General features: G+C 38.6%; 1 protein-coding gene across 2 annotated transcripts in view; it reads left to right on the plus strand.

Annotated features, from left to right (window-relative positions):
• SMYD3 (SET and MYND domain containing 3) overlaps positions 1-22,590 on the plus strand; it is a 647,362-nt gene that overhangs the window by 156,285 nt on the left and 468,487 nt on the right. For both annotated transcript variants that reach the window (XM_081824470.1, XM_081824469.1), the window contains exons 3-5: positions 14,764-14,871; positions 16,636-16,693; positions 18,505-18,641. In XM_081824470.1, coding sequence (XP_081680596.1) covers positions 14,764-14,871; positions 16,636-16,693; positions 18,505-18,641 — 303 coding nt within the window. The remainder of the gene's footprint in view (positions 1-14,763; positions 14,872-16,635; positions 16,694-18,504; positions 18,642-22,590) is intronic.

Below are 22,590 nucleotides of genomic sequence, written 5' to 3' on the forward strand. Positions count from 1 at the left end.
TTTTTTTTAAAGATTTTATTTATTTATTTGAGAGAGAGAGAACGAGAGACAGAGAGCAGGAGAGGGAGGAGGGTCAGAGGGAGGAGAAGCAGACTCCCCGCCGAGCAGGGAGCCCGATGCGGGACTCGATCCCGGGACTCCAGGATCATGACCTGAGCCGAAGGCAGACGCTTAACCATCTGAGCCACCCAGGCGCCCCCACACAGAAATTATCTTAATTATTGGTTTAATTGGCCATTTCTGCAGTTAGATAGCCAGGCTCATTCAGGGGGTACATTATTGTTCCCTGATGCATATGTAACATGATTGGTTCAGTGAATGAATGAATACATTCATCAGTGATACTCATTGGTTGGAATTAGTTTTTGAAACATTACGTTATCTTTAAATAATCTGTCCATAGTAATCTATCTTTTTATTTTTTTTAGTTGAAATATAATTGTCCTACAACACTGTGTTAGTTTTAGGTATGTAACATAATGATGTGATATATGTATATATCATGAAATGATCATCATGATCAGTTTAGTTAACATCCATCACCACAAATAATTATAATCTTTCTTGTGATAAGAACTTTTAAGATCTGTCATCTTAGAGATTTTTAAATACACAATACAGTATTGGGGCCCCTGGGTGGCTCAGTCGGTTATGCATTGGACTCCTCATTTTAGCTCAGGTCTTGATCTCAGGGTTGTGAGTTTAAGCCCTGCATTGGGCTCCATGATGGGCATGGAGCCTACTTAAAAAATACGTGTGTGTGTACACACACACACACATACACACACATGTGCACACACATTATTTATTTTTTTTTAAGATTTTTTTTTTTTTTTTATTTGCGAGAGAGAGAATGAGAGACAGAGAGCATGAGAGGGAGGAGGGTCAGAGGGAGAAGCAGACTCTCTGCTGAGCAGGGAGCCCGATGTGGGACTCGATCCCGGGACTCCAGGATCATGACCTGAGCCGAAGGCAGTCGCTTAACCAACTGAGCCACCCAGGCGCCCATACACACACATAATTATTAACTATAGTCACCGTCTTGTATATTACATCTCCAAGACTTTTAAAATTTATAACCTGGAGTTTGTACCTTCTGATCACTGCACTCATTTCCCTGATGCCGTACTCCCTGCCTGTGGCAACTGCCTTTCTTTTCTCTGTATCTGAGTTTGGTTCTTTTTAGAATCTACGTGGGGAAGTATTTCCTGACCCATCTGTGTAGGCATTATCCATTGATTTCCTGTGCTGGTGGATAAGGAGATTTAGCTCACCTATGTCAGCATCTACTTCTTCTCCCTCTTCCTATATAGTTATCTCCAGAGTTTATCCAATAGATATTTCTTTTTTTTTTTTTTAAAGATATTTTTTATTTGTTTATTTGACAGAGATAGCACAAGTAGGCAGAGTGGCAGGGAGAGGGAAAGGGAGAAGCAGGCTCTCTGCTGAGCAGGGAGCCCAATGCGGGGCTCGATCCCAGGACCCTGGGATCATGACGTGAGCTGAAGGCAGCTGCTTAACCAACTGAGCCACCCAGGTGCCCCTATCCAATAGATATTTCTTGAGTAGCTACTAGCTAGTCCCTGTTCTAAGTTATTCTGGGGGTTGGGGTGGTGGGCAGTTAGCAGTGAGCAAGTGAAGAAGATCCTGGCTTTCCTAAAGCTTATATTATGGATGCGGGAGAGACAGATAGGGACAATTACCCACAATTATATGAGTGAATGTGCTTTGGATGAGCAGGAGCTCACCTTTGAAAAGGTGATTACAGAAGGACTTCCTGTAGAGGTGACATTTGACCTGGGATCTAATTGCCAAAAATAGCCAGCCATGGAAAGCTCTGGAACAGATGTTTTACATAGAAAGAACAGCAGATGTGAAGGAACTGAAGCAGGAACAAGCTTGTCATGTTAGAGGAAGAAAGTGGAGTTGGATAATGGTGGATAGTCGTTACTGTACATGTGTCCAGACCCATAGAATGGACAGCAACAGTGTTGCCCGTGGACTTTGGGCGATAATGATATTTCACTGTAGGTTCATCCCTTGTAATAAATGTCCCATCTGGTGAGGATGTTGATAATACAGGTGGCTGTGCATGTGGAATGGTTAGGGAGTATATGGGCATCCTCTGTACCATCCTCTCAATTTTGCTGTGAATTTAAAACTCCGCTAAAAAAATTTAAGTCTTAAAAAAAAATAAATACAGGAAAAAATAGGAGTTGGAGGTGAGGCTAGTGAGTGAGGATAGGAAGGACCTGATTATGGATCCATCCATCCACCGATTTACTTAGCAAATAGGGTCAACACCAGGACTTTTCTAGGCTCTGGCACAATATTATTGAACAAGACACAGAAAGAAAGCCTTTGCCCAATGGAACTTATATTTTCTCAGTAAGGCAGGTAATAAATTAATAAAGTGATATATAATATTATCTTTGTGCCTAAAATAAAGGGGGTAAAAACATAGAGATTGGGAGGTTGTTTTGTGTGTTTGTGTATACATATATACATATATGCGTACCTATGTACACACACTGTATACATATTTCTGTATATCAAATGTATAGACATTGGGAGAAATATATAGATATATCTATACTCTTTGTAACGAGATCTGTCTCTATCTACCTACCTATCTATCTACCTACCTACCTACCTGTCTGTCTATCTACTTGTCTTATCATCTCTTAATCTGTCTGTCAATCTAAGACCTGTCAGGAGTGGCATTTGAGTGGACACCTGAAAGAAGTAATCAAGACATGCCAAGATTGGGAGAAAAGAGTTTCAGGCTGGATGCACATCAAATGGAAAAGCAAGAATGAATATGGTGTGTTCAAGAAGGATAAGAAGGCCAGATGGTGGACCAGGGGCAGCAGCAGAGGTTGTAGGAGATAAGATTGGAGAGCTGGGAGGGGCTGGGTTATGATAAGGCCCTTATATGCTATGGCTAAAAATATACATCTGTGTGTGATGGGCTGCTACTACAGAGTTGTAAGGGGGGAAGGAGGGTCATTATTAATGTGTGATTGAGATTTTAAAGGAATCTTTCTGACTGCTGTGGGGATAGCTTACAGAGGAGTAAAGGTAGGGGATGAAGAGCCAGTCAGGAGGTTATGATAGTAATCTGGTCATCATATGATTGTGGCTAGGATTACAGTAGTGGCACCAAAGAGGATCAGGCAGATTTGAAGGAAGCATTGCCTGAATATGCTGAATATTCATTCATTGGTTCGAGAGTTCAGTGTATGCTAAGCACTGATCTAGTCAAGAGCTTGGATGGCTTGGATTAGAATAGTAGCAGTGAGGCTTTCAGAAGTGATTGCATCTGAGACATATTTTGAAGGTGTAGCTGAACGTTTGCCAATAGGTTAGATGTAAGAGGTGAGGCAAAAAGAAGAGTCAGAGGTGACTTCCAACTTTCTGACCTGAGCAGCTTTGGGTGAATGGTGGTGCCATTTAGTGACTTACAGAAATCTAAGGGAAGAGCAGGTTCTGGGAGGGGAAGTTTAATACCCAAGTTTTGAGTTTGTGCCTATTGAACATACTTGTGGAGATGTTGAATAGGTAACTGATATGCTTGTGTGGAGCTCAGAAGAGGGGCGGGGACTGCGTGAAAAAAATAAAAGGGGAATGAATATGGGATGGGGAGGGAGAGAAGAATCAAGAAAGACTTGTTTTTGGCTTTAGCATTTGGGAAGATGATGATTGCATTTATGATGTGGGGAAGACTATGTAAGACATCTCAGATCGGAAAAATCTGCTTTGGCCCTGTTAATTTCGGGATAACTGTTACACATCTGTTAGGATCAATTTCCCCTTCTCGAGTTTGTAACTTTAAACAATATGGGCAAACCTCCATCTATGTTTTATCAAGCATAGTCATCTCCCCTTAGCCACCATTTCCCTTTCTGAATTTCCAGTTACTTGAAGTCAGCTGCATCTCAAAAATATTAGATGGAAAATTCCAGAGATAAACAGTTCGTAAGTTTTAAATTGCATGCTGTTCTGAGAAGCGTGGTGAAATCTTGCGCTGTCCCACACTGTCCAATTCCTCCCATGTGGGACCTGAATCATCTCTTTGTCCAGCATATTCACGCTGTATATACTACCCGTTAGTCACATCTCCTAGGTGTGTATGTGTAGGAAAAAAGTAGTATATATAGGGTTTGGTACTATGTGCAGTTTCAGGCATCCACTGGAGTCTTAGAACTATCCCTCTTGGATAAGGGGGATCTACTTCATAGACAGTGTCTCTTGACTCCCTCCTTTTAAAGGTGAACATATTAGTGTTCCCACTGATCCCTCTCTTATCACCCTATTTCCCATAATTTGCCAGTTGTACCTTCACTTTTGTATTATCAAGGTTAATATTTACATTCTGTTCTGGAACACAAAGATAGGTCCTGTCTAGGGCTGCCTGGGTGGCTCAGTCAGTTAAGTGTCTGATTCTTGATTTTGGCTCAGGTCATGATTTCAGGGTTGTGAGATGGAGCCCTGTTTCTGGCTCTGTGTTGGCATGGAGCCTGCTTAAGATTCCCTCTCTCCCTCTTCCCCTTCCCCACATCCCTATCCACCTCGTGTCTGCTCTCTTTAAAATTAATTAATTTTTTATTAACATATAATGTATTATTTGTTTCAGAGGTACAGGTCTGTGATTCATCAGTCTTACACAATTCACAGCATTCACCATAGCACATGCCCTCCCCAATGTCCATCACCCAGCCAACCCATCCCTCCCACCCTCCCTCCACTCCAGCAACCCTCAGTTTGTTTCCTGAGAGTAAGAGTCCCTTATGGTTTGTCTTCCTGTCTGGTTTCGTCTTACTTCATTTTTCCCTCCCTTCCCCTATGATCCTCTGTCTTGTTTCTCAAATTCCTCAAATTTATCTGGATTCTCCCATTTTGACACTCCTCTGCTTACTCAAAATCATTCCAGCAGTAAAGAGGTGTTTTCAGACTGGTACCATGCAGACTTTTGGTTAAGTCTCTCTTTTTAATGCTACTTTTCAATCCCCTTCAGTGCCCGACATAAACTCTTTGGTGCTAGATTCCTGTTGGATTTCTGCTTGGTAGGTTGGCTCCCCTCTCAGAAAAGACTTTGAGGGTAACTGCCATTTGATGTGGCCTCCACTGTCCTGTTTGTGTAGCCTCTCTTACCTCCACTTTCTAGACATGATGTTGAACTCCTCATTCATTGATGGCCATTCTAATACACTTTGGGAGTTAAAAACTTGATAATTACTTCTACCAGGGGCTAAAATACATGTGCTCCATCACCATGTTACTCTAGAACTTGGTGCTGACATTCTGATTAATCCAGCATGGAGGTTTCTTTCAAAGAAGTTTGGAAGTCTGTAGAGGTAAATGAGTTATTTTGCCTTTCTAGCTAAAATATATCAATTAGGTCTTTCCATCTTCATATGATCTCTCACTAGATCAGAGGTTGGCAAATGTTTTTGTAGTGGTTCAGATAATAAATATTGTAGGCATTGTGGGCTATAGATTTGTCATAACTACTCAACTCTATTGTCATGTGAAAGGAGGGAGTGTAAATTGTAAGGGTGGCTATGTTTTAATAAAACTTTATAAAAGCAGTTGGCAGAATGGATTTGACCTGAATCGTACACTAGATGATCACTGAATTACTTTGGGGTACTAATATTATTATTTATTATATGATTCCTCAGTTACCCAGGAGACCGTAATTTCCATTTTCTGAAGAAGTAACATTTTTTCTTGTTTCTTCTGTCAATTTGATGCCCTATGACAATTCTCCTGCCTTACTCCATCTTTATATTTGGTTCTATCTGTCTAATTTGATTAAGGCTAGTGGGAAGGCACTCTTGTTCTACACTTGATGCAGCATTCAGTAAGCTTTGAAAGTGTAAGTCTAAAGTCTATCACTAGGTCTCTTGTGTGCTCTGAGGAGATTTTATGCAAGATTTTAATCAATATCTGTCAGTCAGCTGAGACACCTGGCTTAGCTTTCCAGTTTTCTTTTTCCAACTTTTTAGACTTTTGTGTATCTGCCAACCTGAAATTCAATACTGGACTGCTTTTGAAGCATGAAGAGGGAGATACTGTTTATTTGCTATTAAATGGTTTGTGAGGGACTGGATAGCTGTTGGGTCTCTTTTCTTTCCTGCAAGTTTCATGGCAACTCAACTATCCCAAGTTATGCTCATAGGAAATCTCTGTCAATATTGTTTGTGAGTGGAATGGATCATGACTATGTGGTAAAAAGATCATAACAGTCTTTCAGACAGAAGATGTTCAGTTAGTGGTATTAGTGACAAAATTGTTGAATAAATGACTTAAAAGAATTTATTTTCTGTTTGCATATTTTAAGCCAGTTTCTTCATCCTTAATGAGCCAAAATTTGAAAAAAATACTGTTCCAAATTTTCAGCTATGTAAGCCTAATGTGGGCAAGTTTTGGACCTATTTTGACATAATTCAGATATCTGTTCCTATGGATATCACAGAGTCATCGATTTTATAATTGGGAGGCTGCCTTCCAAGATCATTGAATCTGGTCTTCTTACAGAATAAATATCTGCTGAGCCCAGGTCATGTGTTTTACCCAAACCAGGCTCAATACATGTTGTCAGACTCCATCCCACACAATAATAAGCTGCCCTAAAATGAGTCTTTTTTATTATTTTTAAAAGATTTTATTTATTTATTTGACAGAGACACAGCGAGAGAGGGAACACAAGCAGGGGGAGTGGGAGAGGGAGAAGCAGGCTTCCCGCAGAGCGGGGAGCCTGATGCGGGGCTCGATCCCAGGACGCTGGGATCATGACCTGAGCCGAAGGCAGACGCTTAACCAACTGAGCCACCCAGGTGCCCCTAAAATGAGTCTTTACTTCAACCCAAATCCAATCTTTGACAGTATTTATATGGGTTCTTGAGCTCTAGTGACTTTGTTTTCCAGGAGGGGTGGGAAATGTCATAGTAGAGTGCTAAGGTCATTTTGTGTAAGAAAGAAGAAGGAAATTGATTTTCTCTCTCTGCTGTAACATCTCATCTGTAAATTCTCTTCTTTAGTCCCCAGGATCATGTCTGACTGGCCAAAGAAAGTATTGTTAGAGAGTTTACTGGCTTTTCTTCTTTTTGGGTGGCCTTAATTTTAAATAATGATAAATATATAGTAAGTTAGATCTTCTATAAATGGTACTGGTTTAGGAAGAAATCATCAGATACCTATCAAACACCTGTACATGCAAGATGTACCTAAGTGGTAATACACTTATTTATTTTTTTAAAGATTTTTAAATTAATTTAGAGAGAGAGCACGCACAAGTGGGAGGAGGGTCAGAAGGAGAGGGAGAGAGAGAGAGTCTTAAGCCAACTCCATTCTGAGTGCGGAGCCCTTCACGGGGCTCAATGCCAGGACCCTATCATGACCTGAGCTGAAATCAAGAGTCTGACACTTAACCGACTAAGCCACCCAGGTGCTCCGGTAATACACTTATTTTTAAAAACCAGACATGAACAAAACTAACCCGATAAAAGTTTACTAAGTCTTTGCATTACAGAACATTTCACTGATGCATTTTTTAACATTTAAAAAATTAATACATTTAAACCATTCTTTGAGTTATAAGCAGATTTTCCAAAATATTTAAAAGTGTTTATTGAATAGTCATTTTGCTTTCTCTTTCATGTAAAAATGCTTCTCCCTAAATCACAGTTGCTAGACATAAGAAGATAATTATATTTGCTATTATTTGTAAATATAATAATCTGATATTTGCAGAAAATTCAAACAGTGTTGGGAAAGCATAAGGAGAAAGGCAAAAATAGCTTTTTCTTTTAGGAAAAACTGAAAAAATTATTACCAATTGTTCAGTTTTGTATACAAATGTAGGAAGAGCATTCTTACACTTTTTGTGTACATCAATTACATTTGAGGATTAAGTGCATTATAAATATTATTTATATGCCAACAATATTCACATTAAGAATTTTGATGTTCATTACTAAACACCGATCAGAAGGATTAGAGGGGCACCTGGGTGGCTCAGTTAGTTAAGCATCTGACTCTTGATTTTGGCTCAGGTCATGGTCTCAGGGTCGTGAGACTGAGCCCCACTTTAGGCTCCACACTGGGCTGCAGCCTGCTTGGTATTCTCTCTCTCTCTCGCTCTCTCCCCCTCCCCCTGCTTGCAGATGAGCTCTCGCTCTCTATCCCTCTCTTTCCCTAAAAAGAAAAAAAAGATTTGAGAACTTTACAGTTCTACTAATGGTTTAATAAGTATAGGATAGTATTTTTTTGGTTCTTCTATTTAATATGTACAATGGCCTCCTTTGTAATTTAGTCTAGATCAGTGGTTTTTCAACCTTAGCTACATATGGAATCCTTTTGTGGTGATTAGAAAGACTTTGGACACCTGATCCTATCTCATCACTACTGTCAGAATCTCTTCAGTCATCCCAGGCTGTGAATTTAAACATATATTTTTATGTGTGCGTGTACTGTGTATGTTTGTGTAGCATTGTTCTAGATCTGCAGTTTTCAGCTCTCCCAGACCTAACTCTATCTTTTTTTTTTTTTAAGATTTATTTATTTGACAGAGCGAGAGAGATCAAGCATGCTCAGAAGCAGGCAGAGGGAGAGGGAGAGCAGGTTCCCTGCTGAGGAGAGATTCTGTTGTGGGGTTCGATCCCAGGACCCTGGGATCATGACCTGAGCCGAAGGTAGACACTTAACTGAGTGAGCCACCCAGGAGCCCTGCTATCTATTTTTTTTTATTTATTTATTTTGGAGAGAGATAGAAAGAGCTTGCGGGCAGGGGGAAGGGCAGTGGGAGAGGGAGAGAGGGAGAGAATATCTCAAGCAGACTCTGTGCTGAGCGCAGAGCCCCGTGCTGGGCTTGATCCCTGAGATCATGACCTGAGCGGAAATCAAGAGTCAGATGCTCAATTGACTGAGCCACCCAGGTGCCCCTCTACCTTTTTATAATAATTATATTTTTGTCCTCTCTACTATATTGAAATGAAATTTCATAGTTAGTACAGTCTAACTAGTTACGTATTTTTAAAATTCAGTATCAATATAATACCATAACTTGAATGTAAAGGAGGAAAAAAATGAAAATAACTTATAATAAAATAATGTTTTATATTTATGTACAGTAAGCACAAATTAGCATGAAAGACAAATGAAATTAAGATATTGCATTAAGACACAAAGACAATGGGAAAAAGAATTTTGGATGGAAAAAGGAAATGAAGACATCTACAATGATTCCACATGTCCGTACATAAAGGACTCAGAAACCACTCTGGAAATCTCTACATTTCCATGTTCTGTAGTACTTAGAGTGACTCAGAACAAAAACTAATTGGGCGCCTGGTTGGCTCAGTTGGTTAAGCGACTGTCTTCGGCTCAGGTCATGATCCTGGAGTCCCAGGATCGAGTCCCACATTGGGCTCCCTGCTCGGTGGGGGGTCTGCTTCTCCCTCTGACCCTCTTCCCTCTTGTACTCTCTGTCTCTCATTCTCTCTCTCAAATAAATAAATAAAATCTTTAAAAGAAAAAAAAAACTAATTAAGTAAACCAGTAGCTCCCACTGGGGGTAACCCTAATCTAGAGGAAATGTATTTTATTTTATTTTGTATTTTATTATTTTTTATGTATTTTATTTTTTCAAATTTTTATTTAAATTCAAGTTAGTTAACATGTAGTGTAGTATTAGTTTCAGCAGTAGAATTTAGTGATTCATCCCTTACAAATAACACCCAGTGCTCAATACAATGAAAATAACACATATTTTAGTACATAGATGCTCTGGCATGAGTAGACCTGAAGACATAATTAAGAAGTCAGATATTTGCATTTATGCAAAGTCAATTTGGAAAGGGAAGTACAAAATTCAGGATCAGAAAATATGTTGTTATTGGTACCTCAAGTACCATAGGTGGTGTTGCCTTCAGTCATATGCTTTCATAGAATATTAAATAAATTTAGGTAAAGTTCTGTAAATTGAATTACCTAGAAAATTACCTTGAATTACCTAGAAAATTCAGTGCTATCAAGGCTGTGTAAAAACAAGCTCTTTGTTTTTATATGTGAAAGGAGGCTTAGTTCCAGGCTTGGATAATTGGAAACAAGTTTGTCCCCTCTATAGAACGTTTGATTGGATATTTAAAAGTCATCTTGGATTTGGAATAATTGATTCTTTTTTTTTAAGATTTATTTATTACTTTTTAGAAAGAGAGAGTTTGCAAGCCATGGGAGGGGCAGAGGGAGGGGAAGAGAGAATCCTTAAGCAGATTCCCTACTGAGTGTGGACCCTGATGTGGGGCTTGATCCCACGATCCTGAGATCATGACCTGAGCTGAAATGAAGAGCTGGACACTTAACTGACTGAGCCACTTAGGCGCCTGGAAGAATTGATTCTTCATTGTATGGAGCTATCCCACGCGGGATGTCCAGCATCTCTGGTTCCTGGCCACTCAGTGCCCATGTCTCTCCCCAGGCATCCTAACAAATAAGGATGCTCCCATACATTTTCCAAACAACCCTCAAGATTAGGGTTACCCCCACTGGGAGCTACTGGTTTACTTAATTAGTTTTTGTTCTGAGTCACTATAAGTACTATAGAACATGAAAATATAGAGATTTCCAGAGTGGTTTCTGAGTCCTGTATGTACTGACATGTGGAATCATGGTAGATGTCTTCATTTCCTTTTTCCATCCAAAATTCTTTTTCCCATTGTCTTTGTGTCTTAATGCAATATTTTAATTTCATTTGTCTTTCATGCTAATTTGTGCTTATTGTACATCATTGATAATGTTCAACTTTCAGAACAGGAAGCATTGCAGCCAATATTGTGAAAAAAATCTTAATTACATCCCACATTGCAGTGAGGGAAGAAAATAGGAAAAAGTAAATCAAGGAGGTTGTCTTTGAAAAACTGGCAGATATATTATGTGCTGTTGATGTCTAGACCAAGGTTAAAGTTTGTACAGTTTAGATAATGCTCTTGTGAGATTGTGAGGTTTTGCTTCAGTGTCAAATGGGGTTATTAAAGAGATTGCTTTGTAAGCCTTTTCTGTGGTATGCTTCTGTTAGGGAGCCGTATGGTAAGATGCGATGGTGATGCTGAGCAGTTAATCCTAATAATTACTGTTTTAAAAACATGTTTGTTTTTTTTTTTAAAGATTTTTATTTATTTATTTGACAGAGAGAGAGCAAGAGAGGGAACACAAGCAGGGGGAGTGGGAGAGGGAGAAGCAGGCTTCCCGCCGAGCAGGGAGCCCGATGTGGGACTCGATCCCGGGACTCCAGGATTCAGACCTGAGTCGAAGGCAGTCGCTTAACCAACTGAGCCACATAGGCGCCCCAAAAACATGGTTTTTAATATCATGGAGAGATATGAAGTAGGCTGTACGTTGGCACTATGCTATAGACCAGTTTTAAGTGGTATGATTACTTTCTATATTTATATAGATCTAATTTGGTTTTTAGATGAAAAGAATGAGTATCTTTTTCCTGAAACAAATGGGAAGATAAGTATGTTCTCTGGTGTTTTCATGCAGTGATTTAGGAATAGCTTTAAGAAACATACTGTCTAGTTTCTAATTAGTCTAATTTCTGAGAAATAGGAGTGCAATATTAATTATGCTGAAGACCTAAAGTTGTTTTGACAGGAATTCTCCAAAATTTGGATGTTTAATTCTAAATAATGTTATCTAACAGATCAACAGGTTCGTTACCTAGGGGTACATTTTGTAGTTACTTCACTGTGGTAAGCTAGCAGGAGACTGAGATGCTCAGAACATAACAAAGGAGTTGTGGATGATCTCTTGTACTTACAAGTGTTGAATAAAATCTTCTTTTTAGATTTTTTTTGGTCCAAATGGTCTCAACCTTCTTTTGCTAGGTGCCATCCTTTGTCATCTGTACACTTGCTCAGGCTTTGAACAGGGCCAGAGGGCTTTCTCAGAGACCCATTCGTACTGTGGTTTATTCCTGCCTACACAGCCAGTCCAATGAGGGCATCTATCAGCCTTCTCAACTATTAATACTAAATGAAAACTCTTCCACCAAAGTTGTGGTTCACCCGTCAGTCAGAAATAAAAAATATTAGCACTCTAGTTTTCTATCAGTGTGAATGATCATGAATTTGTCTGTTAAACCCACTCTCGCTGAAAGATCAGGTGAAGGAAAGAAAGTAAATAGCTATATCTGAGTCCATATATACCAACCTAATTTCCCAAAGGATGGCCGTAACAATCACAGGAAACTCTGTGTTAACTAAGTTATACAAGTTTCTTTCATGCAGAGCTTTTTAGCAAACTAAATTACTTCCATTCTCTAAGCAGGGTGTGTATTATGTAGCGGTTTTCAAACTTAATTGACAATGGAACGTAATTTTTTAAGAGATCTCACCCATGTTGATAAATTGCTAATTGGTGGTCTAAGACTAGCCCCCTAAATAATAGAAACATTTTCTTTCACTGACTTACAGTTTAGTATTATGCAGTTTAGTGAGTACTGACATTGGAAGTAGCTATATGATGGCCATTATAATTGTCCAGTACGTTGATTGGCATTCTCGGAATAAATTCCTCTTGTGATTTAATACTTGGTAAAGCTTGTGTTTTTCTTTTCTGTCAGATGAGAATTATATAAGCCATTATGCTTTATTTTTTGCCTTGCCAAAAAGCAAGTCAAATAAACGTATGGTGATTATCGAGCTCTCATGAGTAGGATACTAAGAATTTTTTTTTTTTTTTAAAGATTTTATTTTTATTTGACAGAGACACAGCAAGAGAGGGAACACAAGCAGGGGGAGTGGGAGAGGGAGAAGCAGGCTCCCCGCCGAGCGGGGAGCCTGATGCGGGGCTCGATCCCAGGACCTGGAATCATGACCTGAGCCGAAGGCAGACGCTTAACGACTGAGCCACCCAGGCGCCCCGGATACTAAGAATTTTTACTCTCTTTTGTGTTTATGTAGCTTGGTGGTAAGATCCCACCCAGCTTTACTTTAGTCATCTTTAATGTAAGGATAATATCTACCATTTGTATTATTGTGAAAAATCAAATGAAATATCCTTTTTTATTTGCTTAGCCGTGTGTCTGACATACTGCAGAATGTAAGTAAATGGTCGAGGACTATTTTTTTTGTAACTTCAACATTTTTCCATTTCTAATTTTACAACCTTATTTCATATACATCTTCATTTGGAAGCAACTCAGTCTTGTTTAGAAGTGAGTGAAGTATAAATACTAAAAAAGCAAAAAGATTACAAACATCACATTAAGAGCATTGCTGTAGTGGATAAGAAGAAATGAAGTGAGGCAGTCATGGGTTCAGTTGATGAAAGAAGTATTGTACCCCTTGCAAACCTTGCCTTCAAGATTTGGGTTCGTAGGAAATAGCAGACAAGCCACACCTTCACCCAGGAACTCAACACTGGCAGTCTTTCTGAGCAAAATGCTGGCTTGAAACTCACAGTTTCAAAGTAGCTGCATCATTTTTGACTTTTTAAAAAATTTATTTATTTTAGAGAGAGAGAGCGTGTGCAAGCGCACGAGTAGGGGGAGGGCAGAGGGACAAGGTGACTCCCCGCTGAGCTTGGAGCCCGATGTGGCACTCCATCCCAGGACCCTGAGATCACGACCCCAGCCAAGGTCACACACTTAACCGACTGAGCCACCCAGGTGTCCCCAGATTTGTATTTCTGGTTGCACTGCGTGTTTGTGCTATAGGTAGAAAAGAGAGAGTTCCTCCTGGAGGGATTTTATAGGGCCAGAAGTTGGGAGGCATATTTACAGTTTCTGAAGCAAGAATGTGTGTGAGTGTCAGGCATTTCAGTGACGGAACTTCCAGCTCTCAGTTGGAATAGAACCTATCAGACATTCAGTCGAGTCTTTTCCCACTCACCAGGGTTAAGTCTTAGATACTCTGCATTGTATTTCTCTATAGAGGTCATTCCCTGTGTAGGAGCCATGACATTTCTGACTCCAAGATTCAGGGAGACAGTGTCCTCCTCCCCACTGTCGGCTCTTCTCAGCGATGCGGGATTGGTGACTGGCTTGTTGGTCTTTTCAGCCACACCAGCACATTGGTAGGATTGTGGGTTAAGTGACCGTATAATTTATCATCCACAGCACACTTTTCAGAATGAAAAGGGGTACTATTAATGATTAGGCCAGGACAACATAAATAAACCACAGCGGTCCTGGGCAAATGACATTTGGTCATTTTAGTTAATAACCCCTTGCTGTATGGTCTTCAAAAACAAAAGGTTTCATATTTATTGTTATATTAGCCCCTGATACTTCTATACTCTCTAAAGCAGCACAGAAATTCAGAAGGCTATCTGCCCTGTTTTGATTTTCTTGAACCATGTGTTTATTTTCTAATTTGGTGTGATATTTTCTTTTTGTATTCAAAATTACTGCCTCTTATTGAATCCTATTTAATCAGCTAAAAGATAAAAGACTATCTTATAAATTATTAAGTAAGCCATAATGATTCTTCCTTGGACTCCACCAGCCAGGTAATAACCACGGGGTAAATTAAAGGGCAGAGGTGGAGGAGAATTGTTGATGTCCACGCCTGGTAATTACATGCTTAGAAAAGACTAGATTCTGCATCATTAATAGTATTAGAATATTGCTTTCGTTTTCTATTTTGCAGTTATATTTAGGCTGTTGACATTAAATTAATGTTGATGACTCTCCACGTTCAAAATGAGTGTAAATGAAAGTTACAACATACGCCCTCCCCACTCTTGTCTTAACAGAAAAAAGGTTGGCCAGACCACAAGTGGGAATGCAAATGCCTTAAAAGCTGCAAACCCAGGTATCCCCCGGATTCTGTTCGACTGCTTGGCAGAGTTGTTTTCAAACTTGTGAGTATAAAACTCATGAAATATGCTTGGGTGTTTTGTTTTTTTTTTAAAGATTTTATTTATTTGACAGAGAGAGACACAGTGAGAGCAGGATCACAAGCAGGGGGAGAGGGAGAGGGAGAAACAGGCTTCCCACGGAGCAGGGAGCCGGATGCGGGGCTCGATCCCAGGACCCTGGGATCATGACCTGAGCCGAAGGCAGACGCTTAACGACTGAGCCACCCAGGCGCCCCATGCTTGGGTTTTAATTAACCAAAGCACTTGCAGTTGTATGTATTATTCATATATTTTTTTAAAAGATTTTATTTATTTATTTAGAGACAGAAAGGGTGTGAGTGGGGGGAGGGTCAGAGGGAGAGAGAATCTTAAGCAGACTCCCTGCTAAGTGCAGAGCCCGAGGCAGGACTCGATCTCATGACCCTGAGATCACCACCTGAGCAGAAGGCTAGAGTAGGACGCTTAACTGACTGAGCCACCCAGATGCCTCATTATTATTATTTAAGGCCTACTTTAAACCCATGTGAAGGTAGAAGGTAGATTATACCAAGGAGTATCTTAAGACAAAAACTTGTCATTTCCCTATTAATCACATGATGATGATAATTACTCTTACATGGATGAGTGCTTTTTTTTTTTTTTTTTATAGACCGGTTTCACTGAGATTGCTTCTTCAGTCTTTCCCCTACTCTGCCTAAACCAGCACTGGGTTCTGTGGCGATACCCTCCAGACTCCCTTTTACCAAAAGCTTTCATGTGAATGTCTCTTTCTCAAATTATTTCAGGCTCCAGCTCTGTTCTGTCCTGTTGTTTATTGACTTTTTTGGGGTAGGGGAAGGCTATAAAATTTTATAGAGAGTTTTAATCATGTAAAAGTATGTTTTTACACCTAAAACTAACACAGTGTTATATATCAATTTATCTCACTTCTAAAAAATCTGGATGTGGAATACCAAATGGGAATTGTCTTTGGACTGAGTATATAACACCTATCATATATTTAGCTACTAATTTGCAAATATATATATTGTGTTGAACTAAAAAATACAAATTTATTTCAAAGCATTAATAAATTCAGATCAACTTTGTTATGCATTTCTTTAGTTGCTAGATATTAAAAGTATGATCATTATATTTGAAGCTGAACTTTTTTTTTACTTTATTAATTGGATCAGAATCTAATAGAAAGCACTGATAATAATAATAATATAATAATAATAATAATAATAATAGATACGGTCTATTGAGCACTTAGGATTTCTAGGCCCCGTGCTAATTGCTTTACAGGATAGACCTCATTTCATCCGCACAGGAACCCAGGGAATCTATGATTCTCCTATGTTTTAGATAAGGACATTGATGACTTTTGACTTAAGGTAAGGTAATTTGGTGAAGGTTGCAGTTTGTAGTAAACTCTTATTTTTATTCATCCATCTTTGCTTTTCTATAATGATTAGTAGTAAAATCCTTACAGTGATACAAGTCTATGGGTAGAGCTGGGGAAAAGAAATAAAAGTATGAGAACTTCTTATAAAAGAATTTTCCAATTGGAAATCAAATTGATGGGGTAAGTCATAACAGATTTTATTTTAAAATTGTTACTGATTGAATAATTCAACTCTCAGAAAGTGATGAAGAGGAGGAATATATGCAGCATTGTCTCATTAAATAGAGTTTCATTTCAATATCTAAAGAGATTCAAATTTATTCATTGATATATGGGAGCACTTGAAGTTGTTTTTGGTGTTTTCCCCCTTTGCCTCATAGATGGAAGAAACACCGTCTGAATCGGAGAAACTTTACTCATTTTATGATCTGGAGTCAAGTAAGTGTCTATCAGCACCAAAAAAATCCTATCATTTATTTGCTGACCTTGTGCATTGCTTTCTTTTTAACATTGTTTTTCTGTTTCCTTATTATGTGAGGCAAATCTAACAAACCTTTTCATGTTTTTATATATGCTTGACACATTAGCTTATTTAATTTATTCTAGGGTAGTGGCCTTTTAGGAGTTTGTAAATTACTAGAACCTGATCTTTGTTTCTTTTTGATGCCAGGGAACAGTGATGTGAACAAGGGGGTTCCAGGGAACATTTGGGGTCACTGGTCCTTTATTTATTTTTATTTTTTTATTTTATTTTTTAAAGATTTTATTTATTTATATGACAGAGAGAGACACAGCGAGAGAGGGAACACAAGCAGGGGAGTGGGAGAGGAAGAAGCAGGCTTCCCGCTGAGCAGGGAGCCTGACATGGGGCATGATCCCAGGACTCTGGGATCATGACTTTAAGCAAAGGCAGACACTTAACGACTGAGCCATCCAGGTGCCCCATGGTCCTTTAGATTAGAGGCAAAGTAGATGGTATAGGTGATTTGGGCTGTCTGACAGCATTGTGCATTGTTCTTCTTTTCTACTCCTGTGGTGATGGCCAGGATATTTGGGAATACTGACAGGCCCTCCAATCTGAGTGTTCAGTCAATGTAGGGTTTATGTTCCTTTCATACTGGGACAGATCCCCTTCAGTGAGGTTGTCCATGACTTCAACCCCAAAGTAGCCAGAGCTCATAGAGTAAACTTTGCTACAGAGTTTAATATTTCTGGGTGGAGACAAATACGAAAATGATCTAGTACAGATTTATGGTTATGGGATCCTAAGTGCCAATGATAATAAATTATTATTTAAGAAATCATTGGGTTAATTGTTCTGTTGAACAAGTAATTTAAAAAGAATATGTAGAGCTGACATGAGCCCCAGAATTATGCTGTAGTTCAACTTGATACATCTTTTCAGTTTTAATAGAGAACTAATTAGTCATTTTTTGTGTTATATTACTGCTAAGTAATTAACGTCTCTTGCTGTGAGTCTTACTATTAATGGTAGCCCTATTCAGTAGTGGTGTCATCCATGCTGTCTTAAGTGAAATGTTCTCAAACATTATTAATTGTACACTCTTAGCCTTAACACCTTTTTGTGGTAAAAATTAAATTGAGTTTTCAATGGAGTGATTTTTTGACAACTACGCTCTGGAACCTTCTCCTTCTGTTTGGGTTTTAGCAGCACCGCATCTTGTTTATTCAGTCTGGAAATAACTTGAAGTCGAGATTTTTTGGGTTGGTCCCTGTTTTCTTCTCAATGGACTTTTTATGTGACACATTTCACCAGTTGGACTCTAGCTGAGCTTTTTACTTTTTGTTTTCTTTTGTTTTTGGTTTTGTTTTTTCCTTTGAGATATACTGTTTATCAGTTGGTCATGACCTGGTTGAAAATTGTTTCATGGGAAGATCTGCTTAAATTCACTTGACTTGATGCACTTGTGATGTCCAGGGTGATGTGGGGGACCTGTAACACACATCTTTCCTGATTTGGGTTGTAGTGTTTTTCATCTGTACATGTATTTATTTTGTTTGGATAGGTATTTGCTCTTACATTGTAGATGAAGTTTGGTGCAATTTAATTGATAATGTATGTATTGTAATATGTAGTTGCGAAAAAATAAAAAAGGAACGTATTTGCTTTCTGTCAGAATGAAATCTAGAGAGGATAAATCTGGTTTAACAGCTAGTATTGAACACCTGAAAATTGTCCATTAAAAATTTACTGTGTGATTGTGCTATTTATTCTCTCTTTAAAAAAGATATTAACAAAATGACTGAAGATAAGAAAGAGGGCCTCAGGCAACTTGTAATGACATTTCAACATTTCATGAGAGAAGAAATCCAGGATGCTTCTCAGCTGCCACCTTCCTTTGACATTTTTGAAGCTTTCGCAAAAGTAAGTGTTAAGTATTTGATATCTTTGTTAATGCCGTAAATCAACTCTTTACTTCTTATTTTGTTGTTGATCCATGAAAATTTAGGACCCTTCGTGCCTTAAATCATTCCCCTACCTTACTGAGTAGAGAATGAGAGAATGTATTGCTTATATTGAAAAGGGTATTACTACTTTTTCTGTTTTATCAGTACTCTTATTCCTGGCCTGCGTATGTTCATTGTCAGCACGCAAAGTGCTCTCTCATACTCTCAAGAGTATGCTTGCTTTTCTCCAGAGAAAACAGCCTATTCCCTTGTTTCTTACTAATGGATTTTTAAGGTTGTCATTGCATTCAGGTTTGTGATGTTGTTTCAGTGATGGATTTTGGTCTTTGAATTTTGGTCTTTCAATTTCATATTTTTGTGTGTGGTCTCTTGGTAGTCGCTACCTGACATGCTCTGTTTGGAAATGATTCTGATGGTTTGTTTGGGCCCAGGGAGAAAGCATGCACTGGCTGATGCTTGCTATCTGCCTTGGGATAAGGAAAAAGGATCAGATAATATCCCCACTGCTGCTCTGTGTTTGCTGTCCTTGCTTTCCCATATTGCATATTTTGGTTTGCTTAAATATTGACCATATTTTAATAACAAGTAAAATTTTACATTTGATGGTGATTTTGCCACTGGTGTGACAATTCATAAGTGCACATCTACTAACATATTAATCCCATGAATATTTTTAAAGTGTGTTTTGTAATTTACCCATTTTCTAAGAATTCAAAAGTGATTTGTGTGATTGCTATTCTTGTTTTTCTCAAATGTATTTTTATACTTCAGAGTATGTTTTTATGATTTTCTGGTAATATCACCTTAGCATTACATTCTGGTTTGTCTACAGTTTAAAACTGATTTCAAAATACAGTGTTTACTTATAATACATATGAGAAGTGTCTCATGTGTTTATTTCACATCCTTCTGAAAATCATAGCCTTTAGGAGTATCGTGTGTACAATACACACAGGTGCTTTTGATGTTAGGCGCTCTACAGAGTGATACCTCCTGAAAGATGAAAATACGCCTTGTGTTGACTGTACCTTCATTCCTAGTGTTAAGTCTGTGGCTTTTCGTGACAGTTGTTTCTGTTTTAGAAATTGCTCAAGTGGTAATTACTGGTGCTACTAGTATTTATGGGAAATATTTAAAAATACTTTCTATGGCTCAATGTAACGTGTGAATTACTCTCCTATTTCTCTTATTTTTTAAAAAATTTTAATTTCATATATCTCACAGTGAAATTGTTTCCATGCTGTGTAGGGAAAAGTTCTGTCATTGTGAATAAGTAGAGAAAGTTTTAGTAATATGTTCTCCCTTCTCCCCATATAGTCATATTTGCTATTGTCACGAAAGTAGAAGACAGACATCTCTGAGATTTTGGGGGGAAAGTGGACTCAGAGCTGTGATTTTTTCCTTATAATGTAGGTTAAAGCAACATTAACCTATGGCTCCTATACTTCCTTGTAAAAGTTTTATTAAGATTTTATAAATTGCTGTTAGTTTTCTGCTTATACATATGTCCTTAAAAGAGATCACTTTCCTCCTCCTCCTCTTTTTCTCCCCACCTTCTTCTTCTTTGTCATCTTTTTTTTTTTTTAAATAGAATAGTCTAGGGGTGCCTGGGTGGCTCTGTCGGTTAGGTGTCGGCCTTCAGTTAAGTGTCTGCCTTCCGCTCAGGTCATGATCCCGGGATCCTGGGATCGAGCCCTGAGTCGGGCTCCCTGCTTAGCAGGGAGTCTGCTTCTCCCTCTCCCTCTGCCCGCCTCTCTCTCTCTCTGTCTCTTTCTCTGTCAAGTAAATAAGTAAAATCTTAAAAAAATAGGATAGTCTAATATTAAGCTAATTGGTGTCATGTATACCTCAGGGATGAGCTGCTAACATTGCAAGGTGATGGTGCAGGTCATGACAAATGCATTGGCAGTGGTTGGAGAACCTTGGGCAGAGGATTTTATTCCTATGCCTCTTTCCCTGTCTCAGTGGCATAGAATTAACCAGAGAGGAATGGACCCCACAGTGTGTACTGCCCACAGCCCACAGATATACAGACTGTCAGGCATAGTTCCAGGCTGCCCTGCCTTTCTCAACCTCATGCACCAACTTTCCAGTTTATGCTTTGACGAAGGCTGGCTTTGCCTGGTCCCAATAAAGAAAATCCTGTTTTATGTTTTGCTTTTGGTCCCCTTCATTTATATTCATTCTGGTTCTATGCAGGTTTTAGACATGCTAAGCTTATATCTTAGCTCATCTCATGGTCACTTAAGGCAGAAGGAATTCTGAGACCTTTTCTATATTTGTTTATATCCTAATTTTTTTTACTTTTTGATTATGGACTTTTCCAAACATTCATGAAAGTAGAGAAATTAGTACAATGAATCCTCATGTCTCTGTCACCTGGTTTCAATAATTTTCAAACTTGTTTAACATCTGATATTTTTGATACTTAGATTTCAGACAAATGCGCTTTATTTAAAATTCAGATTTCCAAACATTCCTTACAATTAGTCTTTTATAATGAAGCCTCTTGGGCACCTGAGAAGTTAGTGAATTCACTTATTAAATTAAGCAGACCTTTTTAATTTTTTTTGCAGGCCTACCATGTGCAAAGCATTCTTGATTCAGATTATAGAAACGTGGCTAATTATAAATCAGAAAATTATCTACCAAGGCAAAACCTTAGCAAGTCAAAAGTCTTACTTCGGGATATGTTATATATGTTAAACTTGAACTTGCCTGGAATCAAAAGGGCTCAGTGGAGGATGAGAAGGTTCTTAAACCTGAGCGCATGATTCATTCTCGCTAGGCTTTTTGTCTTTTTTCTTTTTCTTCTTCATCTTTTTTTTTTTTTTAAGTTAACATACAGTGTGGTATTAGTTTTAGTTGTGCAATATAGTGATTCAACACTTCCATACATCATCTGGTGAATATTATGACAGGTGCACTCCTTAATCCCCATTACCCATTTCACCTACTCCCCCCTCACCCCGAACTATCTGTGTGTTCTCTATAGCTGAGAGTCTGTTTCTTGATTTCTCTCTCTCTCTTCCTCTCTTTTCCCTTTGCTCATTTGTTTTGTTTCTTAAACTCCACATATGAATGAAATCATATGGTATTTGTCTTTCTCTGACTGACGTATTTCACTTAACATTATACTCTAGCTCCATCCATGTCATTGCAAATGGCAAGATTTCATTCTTTTTTATAGCTGAGTAATATTCCATTGTAGATACAAACCACATCTTTTTTTGTGTGTGTGTGATTTTTTTTTAAATTTTATTTTATTATGTTATGTTAGTCACCATTTATTACATCATTAGTTTTTGATGTAGTGTTCCACGATTCATTGTTTGCGTATAACACCCAGTGCTCCATTCAATACGTGCCCTCCTTAATACCCATCACCAGGCTAATCCATCCCCCCACCCCCCTCCCCTCTAAAACCCTCAGTTTGTTTCTCAGAGTCCATTGTCTCTCATGGTTCGTCTCCCCTTCCGATTTCCCCCCCTTCATTTTTCCCTTCCTACCATCTTTTTTTTTTAAACATATAATGTATTATTTGTTTCAGAGGTACAGGTCTGTGATTCAACAGTCTTATACAATTCACAGTGCTCACTGTAGCACATACCCTCCCCAATGTCTATCACCCAGCCACCCCGTCCCTCCCATCCCCCACCACCCCAGCAACCCTCAGTTTGTTTCCTGAGATTAAGAAGTCCTCATATCAGTGAGATCATAGGATACTTGTCTTTCTCTGATCGACTTATTTCGCTTAGCGTAATACCCTCCAGTTCCATCCACGTCGTTGCAAATGGCAAGATTTCATTTTTTTTTTTTTTGATGGCTGCATAATATTCCATTGTGTATATATATACCACATCTTCTTTATCCATTCATCTGTTGATGGACATCTAGGCTCTTTC

This window comes from Leptonychotes weddellii, chromosome 6 (genome assembly GCF_054177405.1).
Source record: "Leptonychotes weddellii isolate Sample4059 chromosome 6, ASM5417740v2, whole genome shotgun sequence".
Lineage (NCBI taxonomy): Eukaryota > Metazoa > Chordata > Mammalia > Carnivora > Phocidae > Leptonychotes > Leptonychotes weddellii.